The following is a 20,731-nucleotide window of genomic DNA, read 5'->3' on the forward strand; positions in this document are numbered from 1 at the left end:
GAGAATGGGAAAAATACATATTAAAGGAAAATCAAACATCGAAACATAATATAAATCTGACCAGTGAACTACAACCAGTAGGCCTATCATCTAATAAGAAACAAATGTAGCCTACCAAAACGGCCCATTTAAAAATGTCAGATGTTAAATACCATGCAATGTTTGATTAGACTGCACAGGCACAATTGTCACATTCAGTTGGCTACAATGTCTCTCGCAGGTTTGACGATGAGTGTGTTTTGTACAGATGTATTAAAGTGTCTGTGAACTGCGGGGGTGTAATGATGAAGCACTGACCGCTACTTCCTTCCCCGTTTACTGTGGTATCCCACACCTGCTGAACACCTGTTGTTCACGGGGAAGAAAGCACCATGACCAGACTTCCTGAAGCTTGACGGAGTAGCCTGGCTGGTGTACAATTTCCTACCATTTTCAAAAATGCAGGATACATGGGCCAGCCATGGTATTCTGTACTTACGCTGAGTCGGTCCTCCAACAGTTCATCCTTGCAAGGAACTCATTGCCTTCTTAACTGTTGACAATATCTTGTCCATTTTCCTGGCTGTAGCATTTAATCCCCCATTATTTCACGTAGGCCCAAGTGAACAGTTTAAAGTCAGTGAAATTTATACTGAAAACTAAATTAAGTTAGCACAACATATACATGTACTGTATAAGGCCATGCTGCATTTTATATTATTTTTGTTTTTGTATTATATATATATATTTGTAACTTATATATATAAGTTATATTTATATTATTTTATATTAGAAAGAAATTGCTTGTTTAGCAAAACACAAGGTAAGAATAAGCACACAAACCTGAAAAAATCATCATTTTATGGTGCCCTCTACTCATAAAAAGAGGCTGGTGTTAGGCCTGTTTTCTTTTTTTACCATTTATTTTTATTTCCCACTTGCTTTCCCAGATTTAACAACCTCTGTTAATCATTTACATGCTTTCGCAGCAGTGCATTATACTTGCCGATATACATTGCCCATGTTTACTGTCATGTTACACTATAACTATTGAGACTGGGAGATTAAAAGTCAATTAAAAGCCCATTTCCTAAACAGGCGCTGTTTAGGATATTTATGGGTGATCCCATGGATGTCTCTTCTAAACACCTAAACAGGACAGAGCCTGGTTAGTACTTGGAAAAACTACCTGCAATAAATTGTGCTGAAGCCTTAACCAAATTTCTTTGTTTCCACGATTTATAAAGATACATAACTTCTCTTTCTTTCCTTCATTCAAAGCATGAATCTCGAAAGCAGTGAACATCGTTCAGCCAGGCATGATGGCTTCACCTGCTAACCCCCATCACCCTGTGCTGCCTAATGGGTTTTTATAGTGTTTCAATTCCTTCAGTAAAATAAAAATCAAATAAAATCAGAAGCTTGTGTTTTTAAGACTAGAACCCAGAAGGTAACCTACAATTTTTATATGATCTATTGTTTAAATAAACAATGTTTCAAATACATTACATCAAGATAGAGCTGCAAGCAAGATATTTAAGTGCCTGCAAGATAAGTCTGCAAGATAATTGCAGCCATGGTATACAAATTCAGTTGGATGCTAGCCAATTTATCTTAGCATTTCTGGGAGATTGCATGAATGTATAGTAAATTAATATGGGCTAATTACCTTAAAATTATTATCATTAGATGTTTTTCAACACAAGGCATGCAATATACTGTAAATATGTCACTGGTATTCTAGCTTATATACCCAAGAGAGGAAAGCAATCTCTATGTCATCGGCATAGTTAGTAGCACTGGGCTACACATTGTAAACTTGATGAACACTCCTGGGTACAGACCTGAAGAGCTCACTTTCCATCCATCAGTTGATCCCGCCTCTAACCTCTATCCGGTCCAGGGCTGCAGACAGGGACATAGCCGTGTAGTAGTCCTCCTTGAAATTTGAAGTCAAGAAGTTTATTGTCATGTGCATGATGAAACACCATACGATCAAAGTTTGTTCCATCTGGCACAATTCATACAGATCAAACATAAGACACAATATCATAGACAGACAGGGTGCAATGTAACCACATAAACATTCAGTACAGGAGACAAATATACAAAAAATATATTAATGTTATGGAGAAATTCCACTAGTAGAGGTAGATAGGTTGTTTCACCTCCCTAATCAGTGTGCAAAATCTATCACCCCCCCCTCCCCCCCCCCCACATACACACACAGTTTTTTTCTGGCTATGAGCCTGGTTGCAGACCAGTTAAAACAGTTCAACGAAACCAACTAGAATGTACTAAAATATCGAGTGTTACATATAAAATGTGTATTGCCACATGGCCCCCACATGGCTGCATGACTGCATATCTGAGCAGGTGCCTCAGATTCTGGAATGGCAGAACTGCCACTGATTGGCATATTGAACAACAGTGTAATAAAATCAGGAGCAGGGAGGTACACCTGCCCTATAAAACTATGGTTTCATTCCAAGATAACTATGATCTGGAGCTTGCTGACGTTACTGCTTCTTAACAGTGAAAATTGAAGACTTGGTTAAAAGTCTGCGTTCTTCAGGATCTTCAACACTTTTATTCAGTACAGGGTGCTGTGGGTCCTCTAGTTTGGTTCAATTAAATTATTTAAAGCATCAGTTTCAGCCCAAAGCTTGATTACAAAAGATATTCATGCAAAGTTAATTTTAGTGCTGAATCCTCGGTTTTTCACCTTTTTGCCTTGAGAGAGGTTGCTCTAATGAATGTAGAGTTGTTTAAAGGAATAAAACACAATGTTATTACACAGCAGTTTGAAACACCCAAGTAATTAAAATGCTGTATTTGCAAGTATAATCAAGTAGCACTGACTTGTAGTGGCCATATTGTTTCATGCAGCCAACACTGGTTTCCTATTTTGATCACACTGCCGGTGGCAAATAATTTACAACGTACTGTTGTCAAGATGCCAAACAGTTTGCAGTAATGACTATTGCATGGCCTCCGGGTTGCATTTTCTGGAGTGGCAATACTCCGAAAAACACACTCCAGTGAAAATCCTAAATGAAAGACATGTTCACGTTTTTATGTAAAAAAATAACATTTATGTAAACAGTTTTTTTTTCCATTTTTAAATTCTGCAATGTGTTGACTAATTGGCAAAAACCAATGTGAGCAAGAACCTACATTGTCTAACTTACGAAGTTTGTGTTAATGACAAAATGGGTTTTCCTATGAGGGGAGACACTCATTGGCATATTCCTGCAACACTTAAATTAGACTGGGCCTGCATTTTAGACAAAACCACATGATGGATTCAATCTCAATAATAGTCATTGAGGATATAGGGGTATTTTTCTAATTGGCATCAATATTATCATATGAATGACTTTATGCTTCATATTTTGTGACAGAAGTAAACTTGACTGCATGGTCAAAATAATTCCAGTATAATTCATATAAGATATTAAAGTAAATCTTCAACACCAAGTGCCCAGAACCTGCAGCACAGATGGACCCCACAGCCTATGCCAGTCAAGGGCGCCACCTTCTGAGGGGGTGCAAGTTTGTCTCAGACGGTGCCTCTCTTCAGCTCGCCAGGGAAGTGCTCCATGACTGCCATGTATATATGTATATATATAGGTAAATCATTGATTTATCAGTTTACGGTGTTGGACTTGAAGTGCAGTGTCAGAAATCATATTTTGTCAATGGAATATATACAAAAAAAGATATGTGACATTAAAACACAATATTTACTTCAATACATTTTTTTGTATTTTTATTAGCAACAAATAATTTTCCAATCTCAGAGATTTACAAATAGTAGCATTTTCACTACAATCATTAAAGAACTTAAGCAATGAAGTATTCAAAAAACGTTCATAAAGTTACAATGTCCCATTGCAACCTGCATTTAGCATTTTAAATTAAAATCACCCAAAAATTCCATAACTTTGTACCATAAAGAGGAACAAATACCAGTCATTTTTTTAATAAACAGATTTCTCCCCAAACAATAGGATGCAAAATATGAAAACGATTGTCTTTCTAATTATCTGCATTTTGTGATATCATACTCACTTGTATTCATAAACAAGTTATCACCACTTTGCTATTTTACAAATGTATGCAGTGGAATGCTTGTTTGGAAAATACACTTTTACATCACAGTTTTTACTGTTAAGAAACCAGGGAATACAGTACAGCACAATGCACACATTTCAGTAAGAACACAGCAGCACTGCTCTGGACTGTATGTGTTGTACTCTTCTTGTTGTGAACACAATTATGGACACTTTTAAATCAGCAGTGGCCAATATTATCCAGAAAGGGCCAGTGTGTATGCGGGTTTTCACTGCAAATCTAATTAGATTACTAATTAGAGGACTAATTGGCTGGAGTCCTCACACCTGGGACTGAACAGCTGACCTAAAGGTTAAAATGATGATGCTCACATTCCCATATTTATTCTTAAACCTCCATCAGAGAATCCTCAGTCATCGTATATTCACTCTGTTACACAATAAGACAATCTGAGGAAATAAAATCTGCTTCAAGCTTGAATCTCAAAATTAGCCAAATGATATGCAGGTGATATTTGTATATTATATTACATTATATTGTATTATATATGGAACGGCTTGGGGCTCTCGGATTTGGGAACTTTGACCAATGATGTAACATGCAGATGTTGTGGGGGCTGGTGCAATTCTTACTGCTGGCCTTCAAAATTCCAGCATATTCCTCTAGGCCAGTGGTTCTCAAACTCGGTCGTCGGAACTCACTACCCTGCTTATTTTCCAGCTATCCCTGCCCTACACACTGCCGATTGACTGAACACACCTGATCCAGGTAATCAGAAGCTGAAAGACAGCTAGGACTTGTGTGTGGGGCAGGGATAGCTGAAAAAAATGCAGGGCAGTGGGGCCTGAGGACCGAGTTTGAGAACCACTGTTCTAGGCCAACCCAAGTCCGACCCCCAACCAGTGGATGGCGTCATTCAGACTGGAGTTGATAGCCCTGAGCTGTGTCACGGTTAGAGATAACGCAGGGGAGGCTCTCTGAGCTCAACAATGCCATGAATATGTAAACAAAAACACAATGTTCTCCTACTCCAGGAAATATACTTATCTTTCAGATGAATACCTATGCAGTCTATGATTATGACACAGAAACAATTTCAGAATGTGCTTCTACAGTACTGATTTACAGAAAGGCGACGAAGAAATGGGGCATAGAATGTTTAATGTCAGTGACACCAGTTACCCAACAATGCTGACAACGTATGTTTTGGCACAAACTGTTAAAATAAATGTATAATTATAGCAACATTTATTTTTTACAATGTCTGCAGCCAGCTGCAATAACAATCCCCAGTTCCAGGTTTCATACGATTTTTTTATGAATTTCAAGTTTACAATCCAGCGTTTATTCTTGTGTTCAGATATCATAAATACAAAATATATTAAATACTACACAAGACAAACCCTCTCTCCCAGTAATTAAAAATAATTAATCCCCTTGTGGATGGAGTTTAGAGAGAGAGAAAAAACTATCCTTAAACTGGCATTTATGCAGCTGTAGGACTGTACAGCTTAGAATGTGTGCTAGTTACTGTACGGTATTAACCAATAAACATTTAAATACTTAGCCATCCAATCAACAGGCATCTGTTTTTCAGTTCTATTAATGGGTCACAGCATTTACAGAGGAGAACACACAAACATACGGCTTCTATCTAGACATGACAGATAGCAGATAAACTGGGAAGGTTCACTGGTGATCTGTGAAAGGAAAAAAATATAATACATAGGTTTCTTAATACTCCCAAATGGCATTGAAAAATGCCACAGCTGTTTACGTTTAGAGCTACAACGAATTTTAAGGTGAGGAGAAGTTATCACTAACAGATTGGGACCCAGACAGTGATAACGTTTGATGTTTTGAAGGTTCGGCTGGTAAAATTGGTACACATACCAGTCAAATATAGCGTCACGTTAAAGGTGTTCAGTGCAAAGGATTTTCACCAGACACACTACACCTCTGACTGGTCTGGCTATAATTATTTTTATCACAATTTTTACCTCACAGAATACTTCATTGCTCATAACGATTTATTACAGCAATAACCAGTAATTTTTTGTGATGACACATGCCAGTACTTTTAAAATAAAGAGGGTGTTTATAATGACATACGTATTTCTTTTTGTTATTCATAATTTGACAGCAACTTATATTGTACTTATTGAGATCTACAATGAATGTGATTCAAAAACTTTAGGTTTGCAACAGTGGCATATGAAATCAAAACTTTGAGTGTACCAGCACCATTTATTAAAAAAAAAAAAACTGGCAACGGAAATTATGATTAATATCCAAAATTCATCTTACATGCTATGTGCAACCAGGGTTCACCTGTTTAGACACTGATGTTAAAATCAAACCACACTGGCTTTTTAAAATAAAGAAAATGTAAAGTTGACAAGAACAACGCTCTGGATGAGGAAGAAAACAGTTCTTAAATAACGGCAGATTAATTTGTCTTAAATGAACATTCCCAGCTCATACTGCTAAAATGTTCTAATGTTCTCATCACAAACATGAAACCAAAAAATAAGTATTTTAGTAAATGGCTCCCTTTGAAAATGACCCTCAGAGATTTCCTGTTTTTACAGCTGTTATAGCACCCATAACCCCCCCCCCCCAACTCTACATAATAAAGCTTCAATGCAAGAGGTGGGGGACAGATTGCTTCCGTCTTTGTGCAAAGTAAAAACAGCATCAGATCCAACCCCGTTCTTCTGCTGCTCGCTTGTGACATTCATGGGGCTGACGGGGGGGGGGGGGGGGGGGGGGGGGAACGTGCTGTCAGACTCCAACAACAGAAGCTATGGGGACCCCCTGCTGGTGCAGGTGACACGTCCAGGAACGTGGCTTCAGAAAGTCCAAGAAGGAGGGCTGCAACACACAGGGAGCACAGGCAGTGCAACAAGTCCTCAGTTAGCACATTAGCAAAATTAACTGCTGCCTGCACCCCACTTAAAATATAGTTGGTTTCCCATGGGATCAACCCTTAGATTGAGCAGATACTGCCACAATACAGGCTTGCGAGAGGACAAACGCATTATAGTGCAGAATGTGTGTCATTACCTGCTCCAAAGGGCAATAGCTCTGTGCATACCACTCCTGGGAATAGAGGCAGAGCAGGACGCCCTGGCCCAGGAAGAGGGCGGTCCACATGATCACGTTCCAGACTGGGCCCTTCCTGCGGTCATGCAGGATGAAGTTGAACATCACTAGCGATAGAGGGAGGAACAGAAGAGTGCTGAGTGTATACTACAGGGGAAAAGACAGTTTTAAATTTTTTTCAAAACGTTAAAAAATACGCAAACTAAATACATAATTAAATGGCTGCACGTCACAATAATTTTAAATTCTTCCCACTAGTATTGGTCTATAATGGGGTGGACTTTACTTCAGTAGGACCTGTGCCATGTCCAGAAGGTTTGTACAACTGGTTGTAAACCTGAACGGCTCCAAAGATGCAGGTTGACCCTGCCGTCTCACCCCTAGCTTTCCTCACTTGTGTGTTACTGTCCGCTACATAAATGAAAATGTAAAAATTTGAAAGGAAATTAATCTGCTAGGTTTAGCATATATTATCTGGCATGGCCTCACCACATCAAAACCTCAAGAAGGAGCTAAAAACTCACTCCCAAAGCACATAAAGAGGGTGAAGAGGACAGGGTAGAAGAAGCCGAAGCAGATGGCAAGGACGTATTCATGCACGACTGCAGACACGGTGAAGACGACCAACATGACCGCCGCCTTGAAGCGCTTCCCTGACATCTATGGTGGAGGAGAGGGGACACGGAACAGAAAAGTCATTAGCCCTGGCTGTCAACTACGGTGTGACAGAATAAGTCAATTGGCCCTGCCTGAAGTAGAAGACAACCTACTTACCCATAGTAAGTCCCGGTAGACATAACAATATAGCCAGTCATGAACCACAACATTCCATGTCCGATAGTAATTGGCAAAAGATGTTGAGTTCCACCAATCCTGAAACAGAAATGTGATTTAATGCCCATGTTTCATTACATTGGTAACACTTTACGTAATGGGCCACAAATACTTAGTAATAACTGAAGTACACATCATAAACAACTGTTTTAGATAAAACATGCATCATGATTCATTAACGATGAATTAACATCAGTATGCAAGTAAGATTTGTACATAACACTATATTATTTGTGTCCCATCGAGTCTTACCATTATGGCTGCCTATGAAAAAATACTAAATTATTTCTAGACAGGTCAGCTTATTAACAATACCCTAAAGAAGTGCATTAAACATATGTGAGCTTTGTGTTGCTCAAGGAGGAAGTGAACACAAAAGGAAACGCTTCCCAGTTTCAGTACCTTGTAAAACATCCGGTCAGCGAATCGCAGCATCTCTGCAAAAGCGTTGAGCCAGCAGTGCAGGAAGGCAAAGAAGGCCAGGAAGAGAACCAGCACTCCTGGGGAAGCAGATGGAGTTGTGGCCAGCGGCCATTCAGCGTGGAAGCCAGAGCTCCACCAAAACAACCAACAGCTATCATGTTAACATTCTGGACATGCTCAGTCACCCAGGACAATTTCACATGTCTCCACAGATTGGAAGACAGAAGTTTCAGGGGCAGTGGGTCAGGGCTGGGACATGTGCTGAGGAAGGAGGGGGTACCTGGCAGGATGGAATTGAAGACACAGAGGACCATAACCCGCAGGTCGAAGATCTTTAGGCTGATGCTATGGAACTGGGGGATGCAGAGTCGGACAAAGACGTAGTAGGCGTAGAACAGGCACCCCAGCACCTGAAAGACTTGGACTATCAATGACCCTTCGGCCACGTATATGATGGGATGCATGTGGTACGTGGACACAGACGGCTAAACTACCTGCAGGAACTTAGTTATCACGTATCCCCATCTGATATATGGGTTCCTGCCAAGAAAAGGAATAGAATTACAATAATAATCAAGGCAAGAAAAAAAGTCACAGAGATTTCTGTTTCAGAAACAAATATGTATACACCCATATTGTGTATTTCATTGTGCATTTCAAATCAGATCCATTCACTTATTGTGGAGACATTATCATTGATGTCATTGCCGTCTTACATATGTGTCACCAGAATACCATTTGCACATTTTCTAACAAAAGCACAAAGCCACTTTATATTCTTAATTATTTAAATACACATTGTTTATTTATAGTACATATTGCTTATTTGTTATTTATCTCTTGGGTAGATTTAATATATATATATTTTTTTTAAGTTTTTAGTTATCTGTTTTTATTTAAACCAACGCACAGTCTCAGGAGTGATTCAGGGCTACATTTCACTGCATGTCGTACATGTATAACTGCGCACGTAACAAATAAGCTTCTTGAACCTTTGAATGTAGCATTGTGAGATTCTATATTTAACTATCCCTTTCTTTTAACGAGAATTACATGAGCCTGCAGTGAATGATGCCTGCCAGCCTCATCAGATGCGACCCAGTGGTGTGAGAGTCACATGATCTGCTCACCTGGGGTAACTGTCTCTGTAAATGAGTGTGGGAACGAACAGGAAGTACAGATACTGAGTAACTTGCGGCATGATAAGGGAACCTGGGAAATGGGGGAAGAAAAACCACGAAGTAAGACACAATGCTGCAAACATCATGAGAAGTAAGAGAGTTACTTTGTCAGTCCATGCAAGGACTGTGACAAAGGAGTGCATCAATTTGTTGATTTACTGGACTTGTCTTGAGCAAAGGCCAGCACCCTCGGAACGTTCTCCCTGATGAAGGAGTGTGCTTTCATAATCAGCCGGACCTGTAGGGGGCAGTGTACACAAGCTCAAGGTCATCAAATGGGGAAAAAAAAAGAGGGATTCGGTGGGATGAGTAAAACACGCAGTTACAGGTCCTGCAGGATAGCTGTCTACCTGTTCGAGGATGATGATGAAGCGAGAGGCAGGGGGCAGGTTGTTCCTCAGCACCAGAAATGTGGGCAGAAATCCCAGGACCACCCCCTGGTACAGCAGGAAGAGAGACCCTGCCAGCAGCGTGCGCAAGACGCGGTGCCGAGACGACTTGTACCGACTGGCCCAAATGTGGAAAAGGCCGTAAGGTACCACCAGCACTGACAGGAACATGCAGAACCAGATGGAGACGACTAGAGGGAGCTGCCCAAAGGCGTACACTAACAAGTCAAAGTCCAGCACCAACCTGGCGAGAAACCAGAGGGTAAACAGTCATGATGGGTACCGGCAGCACCAATCACCATCTACCAACTCATCCAAGCGTAGGCTAGCCCTAAAGGACACATTGCATCATTGTACATGCTGGTTTTTCATCTTTATATATACACTATTAGGTATGGTTGAACTCATAAACCAAACATTTAGCTAATGCGCACCGGCAAACTGAGTCACAAAAAGCCACATCCATAGCAACGCATCCTAGCTGTTGTATTATTCATTTTATGGTTATGACAGTTAATTCATTAGGGCAACTTTCATTGTCCTCAGAGAATAGCAAAACCTGATTCCCTTTTACGATTTTTAATAAAACCACTATTACTACAACAATATAAGGAATATATGCCCATTCCATAAGAATAACCTTCCCATGCCTCAGGATAAATAACCAGTTGTGGTTAAATGAACAAGATGCTTGATGTTTCAGTAAACAGGGTTAGGTAGAACCTCCCACCTGCCTTCATCAATGAAGTCGACTACCAGGGTGCTTAGGATGAAGAGAATGAGCAGGGCAATGAACATGTGGTAGATGGTGCGGATGTGGTTGACCTCAAACAGCTCACTGTTGGGGGAGGAAAGGAGAAAAAAAATTGGTATGTGAAAGGAGGGGTAACCACACCCCGCAGCCAGGGGATGTGCATTGCCTCTAGATATACGATATGTAGAGACACCCAGAGTTTACACACATCTATGTACCAATTCTAGGCAATGAATGAAAACACCAAGCAATCTATGCAAAACCGGCACTCACATGATGTCACAAAGCTCATCTGCATATAAATGCCTGCAGAGGCTGTATGAGTGCAACAATTTCCATCAGTTTATAGAGCCTGAGGCTATATGTCAGGCTCTCCTTTCAGACGTACAGTATTTTGACACACACACAAAAAAAAACTATACTTGCACATGTGCCCTTTGAATGGAGAACCGTTTTCCCCACAATCTTAACTCTACAGAAAATAAGATACACTTCACTATAGTATTACTTAAGGATCAAATCCTTGGCACATCAACCTAAGAAACTCATCCATAAAACATATGAATCATATGAAATTGTAAAATTTTTCCTTCTTTGTACAATCAGGTCTGGCGAGAGAGTCCAGACACACCCATGTGTAACATCTCTTTCACATAACTTTGGGTAATAATGCAGGCCGCACTCGTGCATTATGGGAAGGCAGTATCGAAGGGCAGCCACCTCTGGAGGGCAAAGCCAGAGCGCAAAATGCAACAAGTGAAAAATAAAGAAAACTTACTCTAACAGGGATCGGCGGCTGACAAACACTTTCCCCTGATCCTGAGAGGGTCTCATATGTCTGTATATAAACGAAAAGCAAACAGGCAAAACATGAATAAAAGAGATGTTTACGTCAGAGGAGAGCGACATATACAGAGAAACTGGAAAAATCAGTCTGCTGACAGAAGCAGGGGGCCGGAGATGAACCACAAAGGCAAAGATTCCTGAAAAACCAGTGGAAACACCTCTACCTTAGTTTGCTCCTCTCTTTGTCAGACATCGTTGGAGTCGTGATTAAGGCAGGCTGCAGAATGGAGGACTCCTCAATCAGGCAGTCCATGAACTCGCTCACCTGGGAGTCAAAGCTCTTCAAAAGGTCCGATTTCAGGTGCTGCCATCCAGGAAGAGACGATATTAATTATTTATGGTTACACATGTTTATCTGCTTAGACTGCGTGTCTCACATGGGAACTGGCAAACTGTCTAAAGGGCTTCGCAGGGAAGCACAGCATCATCAGTCCAGCAATTAGGGAAAGGCACTCAGTCAGTCTCCGTTTCCTTAACGAATTTCAGCAAAGAGCAAGTTTCTAAACATTTATCGAATTCCTGAACAGAACACAGGCCCTGTTCACATTTGGTATTAAAATGTATTTTGGGCGGCCGGATCACATCCGGAGAGCACTAGCTAAAAGCTCAAACGACCACGAAGATAAGAAGGTCAGCTGGACGCCTCGGTATTTCACAACGCAGTTGGGACTTTGAATTGCTCCACGTTTTGCTGGAAGAGCGAGGCAGCACAGCATGGGTACGTGTTACGAGACAGTTCTGCAAGCACAGCACATGACGCCTTGAGATGAGATGCCTTCGGCAACAGCGAGGACTACTTCTCATTTGTGCCTGACAGAACACTGGTCTTTCGCTTCCCGTTTCCACTCCCAACAAAGTCAGGAAACTGCCTCCAACGTAGACAGACAATGGCGCTATTCTGAGAATTACCTTGATCTTTCACACGGACTTGACAACCAGCAATATCTTAAAATACGAACTATACCAATGTGGCACAGTAGCGCCGTTTATTGCACTGTTGCTCACACCTGCGTGTGTGGAGTTTGCATGTCATACATGTCTTTGCCAGCTTCCCCTGGTTAATGTGGGTTCCTCTCACGCAGTCATGCTACCTGGCGCCCGTAAATTGCCCGCGGCATTCGTGTATGAGCCCTGTCACTCACCCCAACCAGGGTGAACCACAGTCCTCTGCCTTGGGCACCTTCATCATCCTCACCAGGATGAAAATAGTTAACAGTTGAAAAATGGATGTGTTACATGTACAAACACTATTTATTTAATATAGGTTTCTCTTTTAACACACTGGTTATTGTTTACAGATACAGTCTAAAGACAGTAGCAGGTTTTGCTGACATTTGCCAGAACAGGAAAAAACCGAAATGTAATACAGTGTGCAAGCACACAGACTGCTGAACTCGCTGTTTTGGGAAATTCTGATTTCCTTGTTTCTCTGTATGTGTACCAAGGTTCAACTTTGAGTACAAGCTTACTCCATTCTGACTGAACAATGGCACCACAGTGAGGACACCAGCTTCCACGTACAGGGTGACAGAGGAGCCTGGAGCCCAGCCCAAGCAGCACGGGGCAACACGTGTGTCCATTCATTTCTATGGGCAAAAACATAATCCCAACGATAACAATTTTAACCCCTAACCCAACCTAAACCTTAACCATAAGTAACCAAACAAAACACAAAACTTTTGAAGTTTTTAGTTTTTTGATTGCAGTCATAGATTTTTATAAAATTTCCCCTGTTTGAGGCTGAAAAAAATGTCCCCACAAGGTCAAAATAACAGGTTTCTAATTACATTTCGGAGACATTTGCTCCCCAGCAATATAAGTAGCCCTCCAACATGCATATAAGTACTACTACGAAGCAGTAGTAGTAATATATACATGCTCCACACACACACACAAACACAAAGCGGGTCTGGACCCCAAAACCTTGGAGTTACGAAGCAGTAGTGCTACCTCCTGAGTCACCATGCTACACCCTGGTAAACGCCATCCATCCATCCATCCATCCATCCATCCTCTAACTGCTTATCCTGGTCAGGGTTGTGTAGTGGCCTGAAGTTGGGAATACCTATCCATCACAGGGCACACATGCATTCAGAGAAACTAATTAGCCTAACGGCAGGATGTCGCTTAGCAGTGTTATCTACCGAGCCACAATGCTGCCTTCACTCACAAAACCACAGTGACCAGCGTCATGCACCAGTTCTTTAACGTTCACGTGTAGCTGGTTTTACAATAACCCACAATCTGATAAGACATTCACACTACCCAGTCATTTTCGCTGCAGAGACAGCGCTGCCTTACTTTACTATACCTAGTTTCCTGTATTTCCTCCAAAAGAGTATATAGTCCATGGGCGTCTAAGCTGAGCCCCAGGTAAACTTCACTTAGCTCCTGATCATCTCAATAGCTAGACACTCCCCTGGTATAGTCCAATGCCACGATACCAGTCTTTCCATTTTTAATATGCCGTGACATGGACAATGAGGAGGCAGAGAATCACCTAACATGGTGGAGGGCTGCAGGGGATCACCTGTTCAGCATGTGGACGACACGCAATCTGAACTGCCAGCACTGGGGGTGCGGGGTGCTTCCCGCAGAGCCAATGCGGCATGCAGAAGTTATTTCATATAATTATTAACAGTTTTGCAAAACAGCTGACATGATCAATGACAGGTTACAGTGAAGACTCAGTCTGATAAAGTTATACTATGAAATCTGCAGTCAAACGTGTGTGTCTTTGGGACTATGATAGAGAAATGAAGCAGCGTGCTGTGGCTGGAGGGTTTAGCGTGATAAGACGGCTGAGGGATGAGTTTTATGAGCTGTAAAGTATATGGGTGACCTCAAGATCTGGCTGCAGAGGGCGTTTCAGCAGCACCAAGCATGGGCAGCTAATGTGAGGATGAGAAAGATGTGGAAGATGTACGATGAACTGAATAATCAGGCAGCAAGTCGACAGCAAATTCGGCACAAAAGCATCAAAACAGAGACTGCAGTGGAAGAAGTCATGAATTGCGTTTGACTGCAGAGACCAATTTGTTTTTGACATACACTTGCATTTTGCAGTAGGTTTCTCTACCCTGTAACCTGAATATCAGATGAAACGTGCAATTTTACTGAATTCCACAGGTTTGTTTGAGGCCATTTTACGAGCTATTTACCTCTGCTTTCATCTTCAGTTGTAGTTTCGTACTAATGATATGCTCAGCCTCCATTTTTCCTGAAATGGTAAAAACAAACAAAAAATGAATTAATCCTCTGATAAACACTTGTTCAAAGTTTCACTGGCATTATTCCAGTACTGTGTTTGTTCCCCAATGCTCTCATCACATCAGAATAAATATCCTTTGAAATTGCCGTCTTTATTCAACAAAGATGGAAAATATTGCTTTGAAATAAACGGCTCAACATCTGGTTTATAAGTCCTGAAGCAATGTTTTATAGTGACACAGAAACACACTGTCAGTCTACCTTCATTGGTCAGCTCCATGCGAACGTGACTCATCAGACCCCACAGTGTTGCCAAGTAACCAGGAAAGTACAATATTTGATCAGCAGACAGAACAGGAACACAACCTCCCATTTCAAGGGGGGACAGCATCAAGATACTACGGATCTTTGCTGGCAAGATGAACGTCTATTTGGAGATGGTCAGACGAGCCACATGAGAGCGCAAAATGAACGAAGAAGTTGGAGTGATTACTCAGAAGATAAAAAAAAGAGTCTTTTTTATAAGTCTTGAATTATGAGGTTATTCTAAAAGCATCACAAAAAGAAAACCAATCAGAGGAACCATTTCAAAATGTCACACTGGAGGAGAATTTACACCATGTCCTTGCAGATAAAAAAAAAAAAAAGTTATTAACTCATCGTTGAAGGTCATTGTAGAGAAGGCCTGCAACTTTTGGTAATGAATCATACAGCAACCGGAGGACAGATTTACAGGGCTGTCCTGGTGACATAAAGACCTCACCCTGATCTCCAGTAGCTCAGCACCAGCCCAGCCTTGAGGTACGAAGGGAAAGAACAGAGTGATTTTACCGTATAAGAATGCCATAACGCAATAACTAAGGATTTCATGCCGCACAACTGAAAAATTAGACAAGGGTTCACTGCAAAACTAAATAGAACAAATGTCACTGATGACGAAGTAAAACAAATATGTGTAATTGATACCTCTCAGTGAAACAGGAACTACACCAATGAATAAGTAGGTAACAGGCCAGACAGGCGCATGACTCCATTAGGCAACATCCAAAAGAACTTCATATCGATCGTATATTACTGCAATTCAAAGTGGAAGCTTAACTTGTTATAACTAGTTCTGTGCAGAGAATTTAATTATACAAAAAATAATAAATAAAAACACAAGTGCATCTATCATACACGGCCAAGCCTGGAAACAAGCACATTTGCTTATTTTACCAGAAGTCAAGCTTTGGCAGAATTTCTCAAGGAAGATAAAATTTCACTCAGTCACATGATTGGTGCATATCTAGTGGCTGACAATGGTGTCTGTGTGTTCTGTCACTGTGTGTTAAATCAATGTCTGATTAGCTCACCAAATGCTAAACTGTAAAAGTCAGAACATGTTTTTAGGGTTAGGACCTAGCACATGACCAGCTGCAGGGCTTAACATTTGGAGTTAAACCTCAGGTTGGTACACTACAGGGGTGTTGAACTCCAGTCATGGACAGCCAGAGCCCTGTGTAGCTTAGTTCTTTCCCTGTTCCACCACAAATGATTCAGCTCAAGAGCTATGTGGTAAATAGTACAAGGAGTTGAATCAGGTGTGTTAAATGAGGGTAAACCAAAAACTGTGCAGGGCTCCGGCCCCCCAGTATTGGAGTTTGACACCCCTGGTATAGTAGCTTGTCCCTCTCGAGCTCTGTCCCATTGGCACACATAGCTAGACATACCTAGACATCATCATATAGCAGTATTTCCAAATTTGTTCCTCGGGGACCCAGACAGTCCACTTTCTGCTCTACCTGACGCTCAGAGGGAGCAAAAAATGTGGACTGTCTGGCAGGGAGCTGAGAGGGAGCAAGAACGTGGACTGGCTGTGGGTCCCATGGAACTAGTTTGAGAAACACTGGCTTAGACTAGCTACTGTTTTAAGCAATAATACAGATCAAAATCAAGCTGAATACAAAATATCAGTGGAGGACATGTAATAATTTTAAACTAATGCTGCCCAATAAATCCCTGCAGTAATGAGGGTAATTTAAAAATGTTTAAAATTGAAAATGGTAGTTAGATGAAAGTCAGCATACTAGCATAACTATACTTAAATTATATAATTATATAAATTATATAATATATACTTATAATTAGGTAGACGCTTTTGTCCAAACTGACACACCACAAGATAAAGATTACAAGTCTTGAATATACAATGTAATAAAGCATTAATCACACACACAGAAAATTCTCTTTAATCCATGGGTGGATACGGTCTCCTCTGTGACTGTGAGAAGTGTATCAAAGTCTCGTGTCTGGGCATGTGAAGGTGTAGTCCACAATGACACGAGTCTAAGCATGTTCTATAGAACCCATGTGACTGCTGGACACCAGAAATGACAAATGGACACGTATGTAACCTCAGGTATAAAATAGCCAGGGCTCCTAAGCGGAGCTGCATCACCTCCAAGCTCTGCGAAGAATATTGTGCCTAAATTTGTAAACTTCACAGAGAAATAAATAGTGAAAAAACACCTTATGGAAAGTGCAGCTGGACACAGAGTCAGGCAGTAAGCTGACCACCTCACCGTTGCTTGCTAAGAGGTGGGCCCCACTGCCTTCTCTCCCCTTGCCATCACACTCCAGGTTGCTAGACGATGGTGGAGCCCGTCGGCGGCTGTGTGAGGCTGTGCCATCTTCACCCACCATCCTTCTGGAAAACACAGAGCAGGAGCTCATGGGGAGCCATGTGACCTCAGTCTAACCCCCCAGATGCAGCCCCCAGGTGACCTCAGTCTAACCCCCACATGCAGCCCCCAGGTGACCTCAGTCTAACCCCCACATGCAGCCCCCAGGTGACCTCAGTCTAACCCCACATGCAGCCCCCAGGTGACCTCAGTCTAACCCCCACATGCTTGCTTGCTTGCACATTTACTGGTAGCTAATTCAGTGCTGGACGTCTCCTAGCTCGGTAAAGACCGTGGGTGTGTTTGTTTAAGAGGGGTGTCCCAAGCCTGGATTCCAGTCATTCATATATGCTAATTAATTTAAGCCTTTTCTTACTTGTCATTCATACAAGGTTGGGAGTATTTTTATTGTGATTTATCATTTCAACCATATGATCATTTCTAAAATCTGGTAAAGGAATGAATAAAATAAAATAAACAGTGAAAGACAAGGCTATACTGAAATACCAGCACTAAAATATTCTAAAGACAGAGACACACAGATCTTTTGTTTGTACTGTAATTTTTATTACTACTACTACTAGTAGTGGTGTTTTAGTTGATTTACTTTTCCTTGTTGTGTTTTGATGGTAAAGTATTTCAGTGCTGTACAGCACTTTGTAACCTCTTGTCTGTGAAAGTTGCTTTATAAATACGTTTTACTTACTACTGAAACAACTTATATGTACTCAATTGACATTAAACACAACCACTGCATATTTGCTAACCATGTGGATATGAACTAAGTTGGGAAACACTGGCTTAGACTAGCTACTAACCACTGCTGGTCAATAAGTACCTACGAGTAATTAGTATTTAAAAATTTAAAATGGTAGGTTAGATGGAAGTCAGCATACTAGCATGACTATTTATGTTTATTTTATTTAGCAGATGCTTTTGTCCAAAACTGACACACCACAAGATAAAGGCTGAGATGCTTGAATATATAATGTAATAAAGCATTAATCACACACACAGGAAATTGTCTTAAATCCATGTGTCACCACACAGAACACGTCTCCACTGCTCCTGAGTCCAGTGGTGTAATACTTTACCGCACTACATACAATGCTTAGCATTGTGCTTATTGATGTGAGGCTTGCGTGCAGCAACTTGGACATGGAAGCCCATTCCATGAAGCTCCTGGTGCACAGTTTTTGTGCTGGGGTTAAATTCAGTTAACGGAGCACTGGAGACTTTTACGTACGATGTGCCTCAGCACTTGGTGACCCCACTCTGTTCGTTTTCATGGTCTGCCGCTTCTTAGCTGAACTTCTGTTGTACTAAACGCTTCCACTTTGCAAAAATACCACTTTCAGTTCACCAAGGAATATCTGTGGCAATGGGTCCAAATGAAACGTCTGAATTCAATGTGACCCAATACCTTTGTCCATATAACGTAAATAGCATTTAGTAAAAAAAAAAAAAAAAAACCTTGCATTGACCTTGAATCAACCCCAACAACGAGTTTAAAATATAAAAGTTTAACTTGATCTCTCAGGGAAATACAAGTATACATTATTCATGACTTGACTGTTACTCTTTTAAAATGCCTCAAACTTTCATTGGGCTATACATCTGTAATCGTAATCCTGACGTAAGACGCCAATGAAAAAAATAAGCATACACATAAACACAGGTTAATACCGCATCGCTGAATTAGCGACCAGACCAGCTGATCGTCCTTCCTGACTATGCATTCAGATCGGCTCTTTGGACAGGTTAAGGACATGAAACTCTTTCAATCATGAATGAGCGCGCACCACTTGTTTGAATCATTAAGTAGTTAAAACACGACGAGAGAAGCACTGCTAATCTGCTTTCCTTTATTTTGGGGGTGATTTATCGGCATGTTTGATATAAGTATCAGCCTATGTATTTTAAGTGACTCGATCGTTCTGTAATCTAGGCATGCGTTTGGTCGATAACGTTTTGCATAACTAGCTACAGTATTACCAATTCTAATCCAATGTGGCCATGCTTCACTGGTTTATGCAAATCCAGCATCGTTGAAGTACGTGCGCGGTTAATTGTTCACATTTCTGGCCGATATGTTCTGTTCCATATACTTACTTCAGACCGAATTATACTGTAATGTATGATGAACGGGCCTGTGCATTAACTATCTTCTCACTGTAAATGTCTACATTTTAGAAATATGGAGGAAAATTAACGCGTGGTGATTATTAACCGGTCACCGATCACCAGCCTACATCGGGAGCTGCAGCTGCGACTCGCTGTCAGTGAGAAATGAGTAACAATGTGCTGCTATTTATTTATATTACAGAGTGACGTTTATAGTTACAACAATACTACAGAAATCTCAAGGGTAAATATATCTTCATTACTTAAATGGTCGGAAGCAAACATATCAATATACGTAGCCAGTACTCAAATAATAGCACGTTGTTAGTATTGGTGAAGATCAAACGCATCGCTCCTAATTAAGGGTACATGTGCATTACGTACACAGATGCATTATAACACATTACGGTAGTCCTATGACTGCTGCTACCAAATAAGTATTTTATAAATCAGGTTTTTAAATTCCAGTTTACCTTATAATATCAGGCTGCCCACTGCAAGACAAATAGACGAAACCGTTATGCATCTTCGATTGACAGATTTCCTTCGCAAACCGAGGTAGTTAGAGGCAGACTTGCCAAATCACAAACAGCCTTCGGGGAAGTTTAAGGCCAGATCTGCGTGGTTTTAATCAGATACTCACGTGTCGCGGCGCATGTATTTATTCTCCCTAAAAAAATATCAGCTTGAATGTAAGTGTCAAAAAAGTAAAAAGCCAAGGTTAGACAGAAGCGCCAGATGATTCCTTTTCACAGCAGAAACATAAGGTTATGTGGTCTGTTTGGGAAATCGTGCTGCTCGCTGAAAGAAGTCACTCTTTCCTGATTCACAGCTCCGCCTTCACCGGCACGCAGACAGCCTACTCACCTCTAGAGGAACAGCATCATGTTTTCCGTATGTACGAGGACAACGCTTACGGTTACTTTCATTCATTAATAATTGCTTAATAAATGACACACAAGAAAATAAAGCAAGAGCGGTATAAATACTTCTATTTCGGAATATGTAATTTTTTTTCTCTGTAATAATTTGTCAGCTTCCATACTAATTAGGCTAGTTTGAGCAGGATCAAGCTGGTTTGTGAGATTTTTAGATGTTAATTTGATTTAAGTATGGCATGTTAAACCGTTCCATTACACGTTATGAACT

General features: G+C 40.9%; 1 protein-coding gene across 3 annotated transcripts; it reads right to left on the reverse strand.

The window, feature by feature from the left end:
• Window positions 1-5,200: 5,200 nt before the first annotated feature.
• soat1 (sterol O-acyltransferase 1) lies at window positions 5,201-20,435 on the reverse strand. Of its 3 annotated transcripts, XM_048977261.1 has the most exons (17): window positions 20,226-20,435; window positions 20,056-20,076; window positions 17,360-17,484; window positions 14,750-14,808; window positions 11,753-11,892; window positions 11,521-11,580; window positions 10,719-10,826; window positions 9,950-10,232; window positions 9,759-9,837; window positions 9,549-9,630; window positions 8,913-8,958; window positions 8,699-8,828; window positions 8,398-8,495; window positions 7,936-8,034; window positions 7,686-7,821; window positions 7,123-7,268; window positions 5,201-6,930 (listed from the first exon to the last, which is right to left on the reverse strand). In XM_048977261.1, the coding sequence occupies exons 1-17, from the start codon at window positions 20,237-20,239 to the stop codon at window positions 6,841-6,843; spliced, it is 1,716 nt and encodes a 571-aa protein (XP_048833218.1). In that variant the 5' UTR covers window positions 20,240-20,435; the 3' UTR covers window positions 5,201-6,840. The 3 variants fall into 3 exon arrangements, with proteins under 3 accessions (XP_048833218.1, XP_048833219.1, XP_048833216.1); XM_048977262.1 differs by lacking the exon at window positions 20,056-20,076 and having other exon boundaries at window positions 20,226-20,434; XM_048977259.1 differs by lacking the exons at window positions 17,360-17,484; window positions 20,056-20,076; window positions 20,226-20,435 and adding an exon at window positions 14,946-16,820.
• Between the last annotated feature and the right edge of the window lie 296 nt (window positions 20,436-20,731).

The sequence above is a fragment of the Brienomyrus brachyistius genome, chromosome 15, assembly GCF_023856365.1.
Source record: "Brienomyrus brachyistius isolate T26 chromosome 15, BBRACH_0.4, whole genome shotgun sequence".
In the NCBI taxonomy this organism is placed as follows: domain Eukaryota; kingdom Metazoa; phylum Chordata; class Actinopteri; order Osteoglossiformes; family Mormyridae; genus Brienomyrus; species Brienomyrus brachyistius.